This window comes from Ornithorhynchus anatinus, chromosome 5 (assembly GCF_004115215.2).
Source record: "Ornithorhynchus anatinus isolate Pmale09 chromosome 5, mOrnAna1.pri.v4, whole genome shotgun sequence".
In the NCBI taxonomy this organism is placed as follows: domain Eukaryota; kingdom Metazoa; phylum Chordata; class Mammalia; order Monotremata; family Ornithorhynchidae; genus Ornithorhynchus; species Ornithorhynchus anatinus.
In genome coordinates this window covers 104,176,353-104,193,176 of record NC_041732.1, presented here as the reverse complement: position 1 = coordinate 104,193,176, position 16,824 = coordinate 104,176,353, and the positions used below count along the sequence as shown (strand labels likewise).

General features: G+C 54.2%; 1 protein-coding gene across 1 annotated transcript in view; it reads right to left on the bottom strand.

Moving 5' to 3' along the window:
* The window catches only part of AAK1 (AP2 associated kinase 1), a 139,049-nt gene that overhangs the window by 80,144 nt on the left and 42,081 nt on the right, over nucleotides 1-16,824 (bottom strand). The window contains exons 2-3 of the mRNA XM_039912225.1: nucleotides 12,093-12,211; nucleotides 1,157-1,265 (exon numbers count right to left, since the gene is read on the bottom strand). Coding sequence (XP_039768159.1) covers nucleotides 1,157-1,265; nucleotides 12,093-12,211 — 228 coding nt within the window. The remainder of the gene's footprint in view (nucleotides 1-1,156; nucleotides 1,266-12,092; nucleotides 12,212-16,824) is intronic.

The window sequence follows — 16,824 nt, the reverse complement described above, 5'->3', positions numbered from 1 at the left end:
TCCCCATTTGCAGATGAGGAAACAGAGATCGGGGCAGACGTGAAAGCGGGTGTCTGTGTGCGGAATACTCGGGTCCACCCTGAAGAAGTCGCTTGGACCGTGAGCCCGTCGTTGGGCAGGGATTGTCTCTATCTGTTGCCGAACTGTCCATTCCTAGGGTTTAGTACAGTGCTCTGCACATAGTAAGCGCTCAATAAATACGATTGAATGAATGAAGTGAGAGCATGAAGAAGAAACTGACTTGTCCACATCTGCCTCTTCCTTGCCTTACTGGTGGTGAACCCAAGGCCTCGAGTGCCAAAGAAACGGCAGGGCGTAGTGGGTAATAATAATAACGTTGGTATTTGCTAAGCGCTTGCTATGTGCCGAGCACTGTTCTAAGCGCTGGGGGAGATACGGGGTAATCGGGTTGTCCCACGTGAGGCTCACAGTCTCAATCCCCATTTTACAGATGAGGGAACTGAGGCAGAGAGAAGTGAAGTGACTTGCCTACCGTCACCCAGCTGCCAAGCGGCGGATCCGGGATTAGAACCCACGACCTCCGACTCGCAAGCCCGGGCTCTTGCCACGGAGCCACCCTGCTTCCCTGGAAGTCAGAAGGTCAAGGGTTCTAATCCCGGCTCCCCCACTTGTCTGCTGTGTGACCTTGGGCAAGTCACTTCACTTCCCTGGGCCTCAGTTCCCTTATCTGGAAAATAGGGATCGAGACTGTGAGCTCCATGTGGGACGGGGACTGTGTCCAACCCTACTGGCTTGTATCCACCCCAGCGCTTAGTACAGTGCCCGGTACACAGTAAGCACTTAACAAATACCGTTATTTTTACTATTATCATTATTATTATTACTAAAGGATCGGTCGCTCCATCAGGCCTACTGCGTTCCCTGGGTCTTCCCACCTCCTCGGCCTCTCTGGCCTTCCGGTTTCTCGGACTGCCGGGTCTCCCTGGTCTCCCGGTCTCCCCACCTCCCAGATACCCCCATCTCCCCAGTCTCCCAGGTCTTCCTGGTCTCCCGGGAATCCCCATCTCCCCGGCCTCTCGGACTCCTGGGTCTCCCCGGCCTCCCCGCCTCCCCCATCTCCCCGGCCTCCCGGATCTCCGGGTCTCCCCAATCTTCTGAGAAGGGAGGCTGAGGTCTCTCCGGGGCCCCTACTCACCGCGGCAGAAGTCCATGAGGATGAGGACCTCCCAGACGTCGCCGCTGCTCACGCTGTTGATGCTGGAGTCGATGTAGCCGACGATGTTCTTGTGCCCCGACAGATCCCTCTGAAAGCAGAACACGGATGAGAGGCTCCCGTGGGCAGCGCTGGGCAGCACCCCAACCAGCCATCCGGTGACCCGGGCCAGCCCCGCGTTGGCCGCCCGGCAAATCCCAAGCTGAACCCACCCGACCATACTGGGAAGCAACGTGGCCTAGTGGATGCAGCCCTGGCCTGGGAGTCAGAAAGACCCGAGTTCTAATCCTGGCTCGGCCACTTTTCCGCTGCGGGACCTTGGGCAAATCGCTTCACTTCTCTGGGCCTCGGTTCCCTCATATTTTAAGTGTGGATGAAGACTGCGAGCCCCATGGATGACGTGGACTGTGTCCAACCCGGTGACCTTGTATCTACCCCAGGGCTTAGAACAGTGCCTGGCACATAGTAAGCACTTAACAAATATCATAAAAAAAAAGAATAAAAAAAAGACAATCCCCCAAAGGCTCCAGGGTTGACACTGGCTTCTGTCCACCTGGGGCGCTAGAAATCCATTTTATTATTATAACTAATAATAATAATGACAATAACAATAATAAACTGTGGTGTCTGCTATGCACATCGTATATACCCAGGCAGAAAGAGTCAGGTTGGACACAGTCCTTGTCCCAGCATGGGTCCACGGTTTAAAGAGAGAGGAACCACAGGTATTTTACAGATGAGGAGACCGAAGCCCAGAGAAGTGACTTCATTTTTTGGCATTTGTTAGGCGCTTACTTTGCGCCAAACACTGTTCTAGGCACTGGGGTGGATGCAATCAATGAATTGTACTTACTGAGTGCTTTCAGTGTTCATAACACTGTACTAAGTGCTTGGGAGAGTACAACACTATAACTGACACATTCCCTGCCCAAAACGATCTTACAGTCTAGAGGGGGGAGACAGGCACTGAAAGAAATAAAGAAATGACAGATATGGACAAAAGTGCTGTGGGGCCGGCGGGGGTGGGGGACGAATATAAAGGGAGCGAGCCAGGATGAAGCAGAAGGGAGTGGGAGAAGAGGAAAGGAGGACTTAGGGAAGGCCTCTTGGAGGAGATGAGCCTTCAGTAAGGCTTTGAAGTAGGGGAGAGTAATTGTCGGGTGTAGTAATAATAACTGTGGTATTTGTTAAGGGAGGGTGTTCCGGGTCAGAGGCAGGATAATAATAATAATAATGTTGGTATTTGTTAAGCGCTTACTATATTCCAAGCACTGTTCTAAGCACTGGGGTAGATACAAGGGAATTAGGTTGTCCCACGTGGGGCTCCCGGTCTTCATCCCCATTTTACAGATGAGGTCACTGAGGCACAGAGAAGTCGAGTGACTTGCCCAAGGTCACCCAGCTGACGAGTGGCGGAGCCGGGATTCGAACCCACGACCTCTGACTCCCAAGCCCGGGTTCTTTCCATTGAGCCATGCTGAAGGATGTGGGCGAGGGGTCAGCGGTGAAGACGGACAAGAGAATACAGTGAGTAGGTTGGCATGAGGGGAGCAAAGTGTGAAGGCTGGATTGGAGGAGGAAAGCGACGAGGTGAAGTAAGAGGGCGCAAGGGGATTTAGAGCTGATGGGAAGGAGTTTCCGTCTGATGCAGAGGTGGATGGGCGACCACTGGAGATTCTTGAGGAGGGGAGCGGTACCATGGACTGAACGTCTTTGTGGAAAAATCATCTGGGCAGCAGAGCGAGGTATGGGCCGGAGCGCGGAGAGACAGGAGGCTGGGAAGTCGGCGAGGAGGCCGACGCGGTAATCGAGACTCTGTAGGTTAAGTGTTCGGGTTAATGTGGAAGCAGTTTGGATGCAGAGGGAAGCGCAGATTTTAGCGATGTTGTGAAGGTTGAACTGACGAGGTCCGGTGACAGACTGAATACGTGGGTTGAACGAGAGCGATGAGTTGAGGAGAACGCCAAGCTTACGGGCTTGGGAGACAGGGAGGACGGTGGTGCTGTCTACAGTGTTGGGAAAGTCGGGGGGAGGGCGGGGTGCGTGGGGGAAGATAAGGGGCTCGGTTTCAGACGCGTTAGATCTGAGGTGACGGCCGGATATCCAAGCAGAGATGTCTCGAAGGCAGGAGGGAATGGGAGACTGCAGAGAGGGAGAGAAATCAGGGCCGGAGAAGTGGATTTGGGTAGTTGAAGCCACGGGAGCGAATGAATTCCCCAAGGGAGCGGGTGTTGAGGGAGAAGAGAAGCGAACCCTGAGGGACCCCCACAGTTAGGGGGTGGGAGGCAGAGGAGGAGTCTGCAAAAGCAGCCAGAGAGATAAGGGGACAGCCGGGAGAGGACCGTGTCGGTGAAGTGGCCTCCGCGGCCTTGAGATTTCATCGGACCAACTGACTGGAGAAATACCGGTTGACTCAGAGGTCACTTGGTAATTCGCTTTGGAGGCTTTCTGTATCACTTGAAACTCTCCCCACCCCTGCCCACAGTCAGTGCCAGCTGAGAGCACAGGGGACCGGGCGCTTAGTACAGTGTTCCGCACACAGTAAGCACCTAATCAATACCATTGATTGACTGATGAGAGAACTTTATTTTGGGAGCTTTCTGTATCACGTAAACCTAACCACCGACCACCCCCCTCAACTGCTGTCGGTGCCTTCCAACAAACCGGGATCACAGGGGACAAGGCGCTTAGTCCAGTGCTCTGCACCCGGTAAGCACTCAATCAATACGATGGAATGAAAGAATGAAAGGAGGAGACTGAGAACGAGCGGCCAGAGAGATAAGAGGAGAACCAGGAGAGGACAGTGTCAGCGAAGCCAAGGGAGGGATAACGTTTCCAGGAGAAGGGGGTGGGCCACAGCGTCGAAGGCAGCTGAGAGGTGGAGGAGGATGAGGATGGAGTAGTGGCCAACGGATTCGGTAAGGAGGAGATCGTCGGTGACCTCCGAGAGGGCCGTTTCTGTGGAGCGAAGGGGACGGAAGTTAGATCGGAGGGGGTCAAGGAGAGAACTGGAGGAGAGGGACTTGACTCGGCAGGTGTAGACAACTCGCTCGAGGAGTCAGGAGAGGAACGGTAGGAGAGATGTGGGGCGATAACTGGAGGGAGCCTTGGGGTCAAAGGAGGGTTCTTTAGGATGGGGAGACATGGGCGCTGTTGAAAGCAGTGGGGAAGAAGCCACTGGAGAGCGAGCGGTTGAAGATGGCAGTTCGGGAGGGAAGAAAGGAGGGGGCAAGTGTTCTGATAAGGTGGGAAGGAATGGGGTCCGACGCACGGGTTGAGGGGGAGGATTCTGAGAAAAGGCAGAAGATCTCCTCTAGAGATACTGCTGGGAAGGAAGGGAAAGCTGGAGAGGGGGCACGAGGGGGGAAGGACGGAGGAGGAGCAGGGGAGATTTTCAGGAGATCACACCTGATAGTGGCAATTTTCTTAATAAAGTAGTTGGCCGGCTCATTGCGGGCAAGGGATGGCGGGGGGGGGGGGGGGGGGGGGGGCGGGGGCAGGAGGCCTGAGGAGCGAGTAAAATGTTGGGACCAACTGGCGAGGGCGATGGGCTTGGCCGTCAATAAGGGTAGAGAAATAGTTTTGCCGGGCGGAGGAGAGGGCAGAGCTAAAGAGTGCGAGGATCAACTTGAAGTGGACCAAGTCGGCCTGATAGTTAGATTTCCGGGAACAGCTCTCCGCGATTCAAGCTCTGCGCAGGTGATCCGGGGCCGTGGGTTAGCGGGACGAGAGCGATGAAGGGATAGGGGAGCGGGTGAGTTGACTTCAGTAGAGAGGGTGGTGTTGAGAGCCTCTTTTTGCACTAAGGGAAGCTGGTCTGGGTAAGCGGAGCAAGACGGGTTGAGAAAATGGGCTGGGGTCTAGAAACTGGAAGTCTCCGTAGGGGAGCAGTACAGATTTACGGGGAGGAGGCGCGTGGGAGAGAAGGCAAGGGAAGAGGTTGTGGTCGGACAGAGGGATTTGAGAGCCGGCGAGGGGAGAGACTGAGCGGTGGTTAGAGATGATGAGAACGAGCCTGTGTCCGAGTGGGTGAGTGGGCGAGGTGTGGCTGAGTGGGCGAGGTGGGGTGGAGCAGGAAGCCAGTGGAGTTGAGGAGTGACAGAAGGCGGGCGGCGGAAGGGGTCGTCGGGAACCTCCGCGCGGCTACCCAGGTCCCCGGGGATCGACGGAGGGATGGAGAGAGAGAGAGAGAGAGAAGGAACGTGACGACGGAATCGGGATGGTTAAAGAAGTCGGAGGTGGGACCTGGGCGGCGGGAGGTGACCGCGACTGGAATCGGGAGCGGGGGACAGAGGCGGATGAAATGGGCTTCCAAGGAAGGGAAAGAAAGGGATGAGGGAGGCGGGATGGCGAGAAGGCAGAAGCGGGGCGCGAGGAGGAAGCCGACGCCTCCTCCCTGCCCGGGGAGTCCGGGGGAGCGGGAGAAGACGCGGCCTCCGCTGGAGAGGGCCGCAGGGGAGACCGGGGCGTCGGGGGAGAGCCAGGATTCGGGGATGGCGAGGAGGAGGAGGAGGAGGAGGAGGAGTGACCGAGACAGAAACGGGTCAAGGATGAAGGGAAGCTTCCCTATGATGGAGCAGGGGGTCCACTGAGGCTGGGGGTGAGGGGCGGGGAGGAGGTTCTGGGGGAGAGGACGGCACGAGGGGTGGGGCGGGTCCGGACGAGAGCGAGTCGCCGGGGGCCCGACGTTGGGGGAAGGGAACGAAGGGTGGCACTGGGACAGGATGGCTCTGTGGAAAGCACACAGGCTTGGGAGTCACAGGACACGGGTTCTAATCCCGGCTCTGCCACTTGCCTGCCGCGTGACCTTCGGCAAGCCACTTGACTTCTCGGTGCCTCAGTTACCTCATCTATAAATTGGGCGTGAAGACCGTGAGCCCCATGTGGGACAACCTGATTACCTCGTATCTACCCCAACGCTCAGAACAGTGCTTGGAACGTAGCAAGCGCTTAACAATTACCATAACTGATAATTAAAATTAGGATGGGGCGGGGGAAGTGCGGTGAGAGAAGAGGAGCGGGATGGGCCGACTGGAGCCGGGGACTGAAGGGTCACGGTGGGGCCGGTGAGGTTCAGACGTTGCAAGTCAGGCTGACTCCCAGGCCCGGACTCTATCCACTCGCTTGTCAGCTGTGTGACCTCGGGCAAGTCACTTCACTTCTCTGGGCCTCAGTTCCCTCATCTGGAAAATGGGGACGAAGACTGTGAGCCCCACGGGGGACAACCTGATCGCCTTGTATCTCCTCCAGTGCTTAGAACGGTGCGTGGCACATTGTAAGCGCTTAACAAATACCAACGTCATTATTATTATCCACTTGGCCACACTGCTTCTCCCCCAGGGGGAAGGAAAAACGCAACAACCCAGAGTGCACCTCCGACCCCGAAAGGGAGAGGAGAGGGGAACTGGAAGCTCCCCGTGGGCGGGGAATGTGTCTGTCCTGTTGGACTCTCCCAAGCGTTTAGTCCAGTGCTCTGCACCCGGTGAGCGCTCGACAGATACAATTGACTGAGAGAGGTTGAGGGCAGGGGGATGGAGGTGAAGGTCACCCAGCGGACAAGTGGGACGAGACATCCCTGCCCTCGAGGACCTTGTAATCTAGAGCTACACGGCCCTATAAATAACTCATATGGACATCAGAGAAGCAGCGTGGCCTAGTGGATAGAGGCCGGGCCTGGGAGTCAGAAGGTCGTGGGTTCTAATCTCGGCTAGGTCACTTGTCTGCCGTGGGACGAGTCGCTTCGCTTCTCTGGGCCTCAGTTACCTCACTCTGGAAAATGGGGATGGAGACTCCGAGCCCCACGTGGGACAGGGACTGCGTCCAACCCGATTAGGTTCATTTATTCATTCGATCGTTATTTATTGAGCGCTTACTATGTGCAGAGCACTGGACTAAGCGCTTGGAATGGACAATTCGGGAACAGATAGAGACCGTCGCTGCCTATCGACGGTCTCACGGTCTAAACAGGGGAAGACAGACGACGAAACGGAACAGAACAAGTAGTCTGGTGTAAATCTCATCAAGATAAATAGAAGCACGGATATATACGTATCGTTAACAAAATAAATAGTCATAAATAATATATACAAATATGCACAGTCCTGTGGGGAGGCGAAGGGTCTCCCCCGATTAGACCGTGAGCCCGTCATCGGGCAGGGATTGTCTCTATCTGTTGCCGAGTTGTATATTCCAATCATTCATTCATTCGATAGTATTTATTGAGCGCTTACTATGTGCAGAGCACTGTACTAAGCGCTTGGAGTGGACAAATCGGTAACAGAGAGAGACAGTCCCTGCCCTCTGACGGGCTTACGGTCGAATCGGGGGAGAGACACAGACAATTCCAGCGCTTAGTCCAGTGCTCTGCACATAGTAAGCGCTCAATAAATACCACTGAATGAATGAATGAAAGATGGGAAGAGCAGAGGGCGGCAGAAGGGGGAATGGGGAGGGGAGGAGGAGCAGAGGGGAAGGGAGGGCTCAGTCCGGGAAGGCCTCCTGGAGAGGGTGAGCTCTCAATTAGGCTGTATCCACCCCAGGGCTTAGCAGAGGGCCTGGCGCCTAGTGAGCGCTTAACGAACACCATAATGATTATTATTATTACATCATGGTGACTCAGCTCCCTTTTCCCACTGGGGTGGATCCAGAATGCTCTAAAACGGTGTCTTCTGCCAGAGAGCTGGATCAACATTGGCTCTAGATCTTCTATTTCAACCCCTCAGATGTTTGAAATTCAATCTGCCTTTGCTTACGGTGCACGTTCCCTTTGTGAGGAATAATTCTGCCGCCGGATTCGGCTTCTCTGCCGGGTGACCTTGGGCAACTCACTTTAATTTACCTGGGCCTCGGTTTCCTCAGCTGTAAAATCAATCGATCGATGGTTATTGAGCACTCACTATGGGCAGAGCACAGTATTAAGGGCTCGGAGAGTACAATATAACAGAATTAGCAGATATGTTCTCTGACCAGAACAATAAAATGGGGATTCAATCCCTAGTTCTCCTCCTAATTTTTTTTTTTTTTTATGGCATTGGTTAAGAGTTTACTATGGGCCAGGCACTGTATGAGAAGCAGCGTGGCCCAGTGGAAAGAGACCAGGCTTGGGAGTCAGAGGTCATGGGTTCTAATTCTAACTCCACCGCTTGTCAGCTGTGTGACTTTGGGCAAGTCACTTCACTTCTCTGGGCCTCAGTTACCTCAACTGTAAAATGGGGATTAATACTGTGAGCCCCGCGTGGGACAACCTGATTAATAATAATAATAATGATAATGATAATGTTGGTATTTGTTCAGCGCTTACTATGTGCAGAGCACCGTTCTAAGCGCTGGGGGAGATACAGGGTCATCGGGTTGTCCTACATGAGGCTCACATTTTTTAATCCCCATTTTACAGATGAGGGAACCGAGGCCCAGAGAAGTGAAGTGACTTGCCCACAGTCACACAGCTGGCAAGTGGCAGAGCCGGGAGTCGAACCCATGACCTCTGACTCCCAAGCCCGGGATCTTTCCACTGAGCCACGCTGTAAAATGGGGATGAAGACTGTGAGCCCTGCGTGGGACAACCTGATTACCTTGTATCGCCCCCAGAGCTTCGAACAGTAAGTAAGTAAGCGCTTGGCACATAGTAAGCGCTTAACAAATGTCATCATTATTATTATTACCTTGTATTCCCCTCCAACACTTAGAACAGTGCTTGGCACATAGTAAGCGCTTAACAAATGCCCTCATCATCATCATCATCATCATCATTATTATTATTACTAAGCGCCGGGGTAGATAAGAGCTAATCAGGGTGGAGCCAGTCCCTGTCCCACATGGGGCTCACCGTCTTAATTCCAATTTTACAGATGAGTTAACTGAGGTCCAGAGCAGTAAAGCGACTTGCCCAAGGTCCCACAGCAGACAAGTGACAGAGCCAGGATTAGAACCCAGGTCCTTCTGACTCCCAGGCCTGGGCTCTATCCACTAGGCCATGCCGCTTCTTGGAGACTTAGAGATCCATGTGGGATGGCGGCTGTGATCCACAAGATTCCCTTGTATCTACCTCAGTGCTTATAACGTGCTTGACACAATAATAAGTGATTCTAGACTGTGAGCCCGTCGTGGGCAGGGACTGTCTCTATTTGTTGCCGAATTGTACTTTCCAAGTGCTCAGTACAGTGCTCTGCACACAGTAAGCGCTCGATAAATACGATCGAATGGATTAAGTTCCACAATTACGATCATTAGCCCGCTGTGGCCAGGGAAGGACCTCTCTTTATTGCTGTATTGTCCTTTCCAAGCGCTTAGTACAGCGCTCAATAAATACAGTCATTAGAAACGGCGTGGCTTAGTGGAAAGAGCCCGGGCTTAGGAGTCAGAGGTCACGGGTTCTAAACTCGGCTCCGCCACTTGTCAGCTGTGTGACTTTGGGCAACCTGCTTCACTTCTCTGGGCCTCAGTTCCCTCATCTGGAAAATGGGGATGAAGACTGGGAGCCCTACGTGGGACAATCTGATGACCCTGTATCTACCCCGGTGCTTAGAACAGCGCTCAGCACATAGTAAGTGCTTAACAAATACCGACATTATTATTATGAATGAATCCTGGAACTAGAAAAATTGCACTCCATTTGCAAAGCATAATGTGAGACCTGGGGTCTATCCAGTTTTCCAGGAGAGTCGGTGCAGAGATGAATGCTATGTTGTCTTGTTTTTGTCCATCCTTCTCCCCCGATTAGATCGTAAGCCCGTCATTGGGCAGGGATGGTCTCTTATCTGTTGCCGAACTGTCCATTCCAAGCGCTTAGTACGGTGCTCTGCGCATAAGAAGCGCTCAATAAATACGATTGAATGAATTTGTCGGTGGGATTTGAGGAGGGAGGGCCTTCCAGGCCGGAGACGGGCCGTGAATGAATGAGCTGGCGACATCCAGTCATTTTTCTTGTTTATTGTTTATGGTACCTGTTAAGCGCTTAATATGTGCCCGGCCCTGTACTAAGCCCTGCGGCAGATACCCGATGATCACGTTGGACGCAGCCCGTGTCCCACATGGGGCTCACGGTCTAAATCGGGAGGAGGAGGCTTTGATCCCCATTTCACAAATGAGGCAAACGAGGACCAGGGAAGTGAAGTGACTTGCCTACGGTCACAGCGCAAGCGACTAGCAGAGGCGACATTCGAACCCAGGTCCTCGGACTCCCGGGCCTGGGGTCTTTGAGGGGCAAGAGCCCATCGACCCTGTCTACTGTACTCTTCCAAACACTTGATACAATGTTCCAAACATAGTAAGCTCCTTGAGGGCAGAGATCAGGTCTAATTCTACCCATTTTCCTAAGTGCTCAGCACAGGGCTCTACACACAATAGACTGGAGACTCCTTGAGGGCGGGGTTCATGCCTCTATTATGCTCTCTGGGGCGCTCGGTAAGCTGCTCTGCACGCTGCTCTGAAGCAGCGTGGCTCGGTGGAAAGAGCCCGGGCTTAGGAGTCAGAGGTCGTGAGTTCTAATCCCGGCTCCGCCACCCGTCAGCCGTGTGACTTTGGGCAAGTCACTTCACTTCTCGGTGCTTCAGTTCCCTCGTCTGTAAAATGGGGATGGAGACTGTGAGCCCACGTGGGACAACCCGATGACCCTGTATCTACCCCAGCGCTTAGAACGGTGCTCGGCACATAGTAAGCGCTTAACAAAAACCAGCATTATTATTATCATTACAATAAACGGTCAGCTTCTTGAGGGCAGGGATTGTGTCTAACTCGATTATCCCCTCCCAAGCACTCGGCTGTGCCTCAGTTACCTCATCTGGAAAATGGGGAAGGATTTCCCCATGTGAGCCCCTCGTGGGACGGGGGACCGTGTCCACCTCGACTTTCCTATATCCCTCCCAGCGCTCAGTATAGTGCCTGGCACAGAGTAGGCACTTAACAAATACCTCAGTTATTATTAGTACTAGCAGTAGAAGTAACAGATTGTCAGCAGGGATCATGTCGATACACTTTACCGTCCTCTCCCAAGCGCTCACTACAGTGTTCTGACGAAAGACGGCGCTCAACAGACACCGTGCCCGATCAGCGTGCTACACGGTATCCACAATATCAATAATAATAATGATAATGACGATGGTATCCGTTAAGCGCTTACTATGTGCCGAGCACTGTTCTAATCGCTGGGGTAGACACAAGGTGATCAGGTTGTCCCACGTGGGGCTGACGGTTCAATCCCCCTTTTCCAGATGAGGTCACTGAGGCCCAGAAAAGTGAAGTGGCCTGCCCAAGGTCACCGGAATTAGAACCCACGTCCTCCGACTCCCAAGCCCGGACTCTTGCCAGGGAGCCACGCTGCTTCTCAATCCGGAATTACGCTGCTTCTCGATCCGGAATTCCGAGAGGAAATCTGCTCGACAGTTGTCTGTCCTCAACGCGGACAGTCCGAACCGCTCTGCCCTTCTCAGGCCCAGGTCTTGAAACAGCCAAAAACCAACTCTCTGCGGTTTTCTCGGCCGCGCAGCCGAAGGCCACCTCGTCTCTCGCCGCCGACCCCTGGCCCACGTCCCGTCTCCGGCCTGGAAGGCCCTCCCTCCTCAAATCCCACCGCCAGATTCATTGGATCGTATTTACCGAGCGCTTACTACGCGCAGAGCACTGGACCAAGCGCTTGGAACGGACAATTCGGCAACGGATAGCGACCATCCCCGTCCACTGACGGGCACGCGCTCTAATCGGGGGAGACGGACGGACCCAAACAACTTAATAGCAACAGATCCCACTCTGCCCGCCTTCAAAGCCTTACTGAAGGCCCACCTCCTCCTCCAGGAGGCCTTCCCTGATTAAGCCCTCCTTTCCCCGACTCCCCCTCCCCTCTGCGTTGTCCGCGGCTCCGTCTCTTTCGAGCATCTGGGGGAAGGGGGATGGGGGACGGGGCGGGAGGGAGGCGCTCACTCACCATGATCTGGATCTCCCTCTTGCACACCTGGAGGTCGTGGTCGTTGTTGACGAACATCCGCTTCAGGGCACACTTCACCCCGTTGCCGGTCCGCGCCAGGAAGACGATGGCGAAGCCGCCTGCAAGGAGACGCGGGGAGCTGAGCCGCTGGACTTGCCCGCCGCCCAACGGCGCTGGGGGGACCCGGGACCGACCGCTCTCCTCTAACGGACTCTCCCAAGCGCTCAGTGCATCCTCCGCTCTCAGGAAGCGCACGGTAAACACCACGGACGGACTGACCGATCGATTTCAGGGGGTGGCCAAGCTCGGCGGGGGGAGCCCCCCTTTCCTTCGGGGGGGCACGCCCACAGACGGGGGGCAAGGAGGGGCATTTCCATGACGACCTGCCCCGTCAGAGCCCCGTGGCCTCCTAGGAAGAGCCCAGAAGACCTAGACTTTCATCTCTGCTCAACCCTCGTTTCCCCCCTTTTTTTCTGTGCGGTATTTGTTAAGTGCCATGCGCCGGGCACTGTACTAAGCGCTGGGGGAGATGCAAGGTAATCGGGTTGGCCACGGTCCCTGTCCCACTTGGGGCTCCCACTCTTAATCCCCATTTTACAGATGAGGTAGTTGAGGCCCAGAGAAGTGAACTGACTTGCCTGAATTCACACAGCAGACATGTGGCGGAGCCAAGATCAGAACCCAGGTCCTTCTGACTCCAAGGCCCGGGTTCTAACCACTAGACCTCGCTGCTTGTCTTCTCCCACTTCCTTCTGGATTTTCTCCCTATATTCTTAGAGAAGCAGCGTGGCTCAGTGGCAAGAGCCCGGGCTTGGGAGCCAGAGGTCATGGGTTCAAATCCCAGCTCTGCAACCTGGCGGCTGAGTGACTGTGGGCAGGTCACTTCACTTATCTGGGCCTCAGTTACCTCATCTGTAAAATGGGGATTAACCGTGAACTTCACGTGGGACAACCCGATTACCCTGTATCTCCCCCAGCGCTTACAACAGTGCTCTGCACCTAGTAAGCGTTTAAAAAATACCAAATACCAACACTCCCTCGGCCACATAACACTTGCATCCATATCCATCATTTATTTTTACTAATGCCTCCCCCTCTAGATAATAATAATTTTGGTATTTGTTAAGCACTTACTATGTGCCAAGCACTGTTCTAAGCGCTAGGTAGGTACAAGGTAATCAGGTTGTCCCACATGGGGCTCACCGTCTTAAATCCCCATTTTGCAGATAAGGTCACTGAGGCACAGAGGAGTGAAGTGACTGGCCCACGGTCACACAGCTGACGAGTGGCGGAGCCGGGATCAGAACCCACGACCTCTGACTCCCAAGCCCGGGCTCTTTCCACTGAGCCACGCTGGATTGTAAGCTCCCTGAGGGCAGGGAACGTGGCTACCAATTCTCTTCTACTGTACTCTCCCAAGTGCTTAGCACAGCGCTCGGCACACAAAGAAACCTTAATAAACGTGGTTGATTGATTGACTGCCACTTTTTCTTCCCAACAGTGTTTTCCAAGAGCTCGGTAAGTGCCAAGCACTGTACTAAACTCTCAAACAGATACAAGATCATCCGACCATACACAGACCCTGTCCCACATGAGCCTCGCAGGGGAGGGGAGATGGTGCATTTCCAGATGAGGGAATTGAGGCAAAGGGATGTCAAGTGACTTGCCCAAGGCTACCCAGCAGGCAGATACCAGTCACGGTCATCTACCGGCCCCTCAAGCCCCACCTCTAACTTTCTGAGCCATCTCGATCCCTTTCTCACATTCCTTCTTTCTCCATCCCTACAATGATCCTTGAGGACTTCGACCTAATAATAATAATGATGGTACTTGTTAAGCGCTTACTATGTGCAGAGCACTGTTCGAAGCGCTGGGGTAGATACAGGGTAATCAGATTGTCCCACGTGGGGCTCACATTTTTTTTTTTTAATTCACACAGACCTCCACATAGACGTTCCTGAAGACCCTTCTACTACCCTCAGTGACCTCATCTGTAAAATGGGGATTAACTGTGAGCCTCATGTGGGACAACCTGATTTCCCTGTATCTCCCCCAGCGCTTAGAACAGTGCTCTGCACATAGTAAGCGCTTAACAAATACCAACATTATTATTACCCGCTCCCTGTCGCTCCTCAACTCCGCTGACCTCCTGCTCCTCCCCACCTCGCCCCCTCGCCAAGTTGGACACGCGCGAGATCTCATCATCTCTAGCCAGCGCACGATCTCTCCCCTCACCAACCCCGAAATCCCTCTGACCACGACCTCCTCACCTCCCTTCTCTCCCACGCAGGACCCCACCCACAAATCTGGCCTGTTCCCCCACAGCGACCTGCGAACTTTTGATGCCATCCAATTTTCTCAACTCATCATAGCCCATTTAGCTTCCACACCCAAACTACCTTCCCTTTTTGATAAAATGGTCGCCCATCAACCTCTGTATCAAGCAAAAGCTTCTCACACACGGCTTCAAAGCCGCCAATCCCCCGGCCCCCTCCTCTCTCCCCTCCCTTCTCTCCTCCTCCTCCATCCTGGGCCGCACACTCCGCTCCTCCGCCGCCGCTCACCTCCTCCCCGGGCCTCTTTCTCGCCCTTCCCGCCGTCGACCCCCGGCCCACGTCCTCCCGCTGTCCCGGAACGCCCTCCCTCCTCACCTCCGCCAAACTAGCTCTCTTCCCCCTTTCAGCCCTACCGAAAGCTCACCTCTTCCAGGAGGCCTTCCGAGACTAAGCCCCCCTTTTCCTCTGCTCCTCCTCCCCATCGCCCCGACTCCCTCCCTCTGCTTTACCCTCCTTCCCGCCCCACAGCCCTCGTACACATTCATTATTCTATTTATTTTATTAACGACGTGTGCATACCTATAATTCTATTTTTTTATATCGATGCTATTGATGCCTGCCTACTTGTTTTGTTGTCTGTCTCCCTCCTTCTAGACTGTGAGCCCGTTGTTGAGTAAGGATTGTCTCTCGTTGCCGAACTGTACTTTTCAAGCGTTTAGGACAGAGCTCTGCACACAGTAAGCGCTCAATAAATACGACTGAATGAAAGAATGACCTCCACAATCCACCTCCTTCACTCTTGCGCACGAGCCGCCGAGCGCTGCTGGCGGAAATCTAGATATCGGGCCGACCCCATCCACCTCGGGCTTCTCCTTGCCTGCTTCAACTCCGCCCTCTCTATCGGAAACTGTCAGGCGTGATCTCTCTGAAATCTCCCCTCCCTCCTCCTCCTGCCCCTTCTTCAACTCTCCCATCCTTCCCAGCAGAATCTCAAAGGGAGATCTCTTGCCTTCTCTCAAAATCCACCTCCTTCACCTGCGCATCTGACTCTGTCCCACTGCATCTTATCAAAATACCTGCCCCTTCCTTCCTTCTCTCCCATCTTCAACTGTTCCCTCTCCTAGGGCTTCTTCTGCACTGCTTTCAAATACGCTCATGTCTCCCCCATCCTTAAAAAAACCCTCCCTTGGCCCCATGGCTCCCTCCAGATTCTGCCCTATCTCCCTCCTACCCTTCCTCTCCAAACTCCTCAAGTGAGTTGTCTACATCTGCTGTCTCAAGTTCCTCTCCTTCAATTCTCTCTTCGATTCCCTCCAATCTGCCTGCCTTCTTCCTCTTCGCTGCACAGAAACGGCCCTCTCAAAGGTCACCGACGACCTCCTTCTTGCAGAATCCATCGGCCTCTACTCCATCCTCGTCCTCCTCGACCTCTCAGCTGCCTTCGACACCGCAGATCACTCCCTTCGCCTAGAAACGTTCTCCGACCTCGGCTTCCCTGACCCTGTCCTCTCCTGGTTCTCCGCCTCTGGCTGCTCATCCTCAGTCTCTTTCAAGAACTCCTCCCTGCCTCCCACCCCCTAACCGTGGGGGTCCCTCAAGGTGCAGTTCTGGGTTCCCTCTTCTCCATCGACACCCACTCCCTTGGAGAACTCATTCGCTCCCATGGCTTCAATTACCACCTCTCAAGGGATGATTCCCAAATCTCCTTCTCCAGCCGTGTTCGCTCTCCCTCTCCGTAATCTCCCGTTTCCCCCTGCTTTCAAGACACCTCTACCTGGATGTCCTGCCGTCGCCTCTAGCTTAACATGTCTAAAACAGAACTCCTCCTCTTCCCACCCAAACCCTGTCCTCCCCCTCACTTTCCCATCAGTGTGGACTGCACCATCATCCTTCCTGTCTCACAAGCCCGTAACCTTGGCATTATCCTTGATTCCTCTCTCTCATTCAACCCACATATTCAATCTGTCACCGAATCCTGTCGATTCAACCTTCACAACATCGTTAAAATCCGCCCTTTCCTCTCCATGCAAACTGTTACCACGTTAATCCAAGCACTGATCCTATCAGGCCTTGATTACGGCATCAGCCTCCTCGCTGACCTCCCCGCCTCCTGCCTCTCCCCACTCCGGTCCGTACTGCACTCTGCTGCCCGGATCATTTTTCTCCATAAACGTTCAGTCCTCTCTTCCCCACTCCTCATGAACCCCCAGGGGTTGCCCATCCACCTTCGCATCAAACAGAAACTCCTCGGCATCGACTTTAGGGTCGTCCATCCCCTCGCCCCCTCCTACCTCACCTCGCTCCTCTCCTACTCCAACCCAGCCCACCCGCTTCGCTCCTCTAATGCCAACCTTCTCACTGGACGTCCACCTCATCCATCTCGTCACCGACCCCTCGCCCACGTCCTGCCGCTGGCACGGAATTCCCACTCTCCTCATGTCCGCCAGTGACTCTCC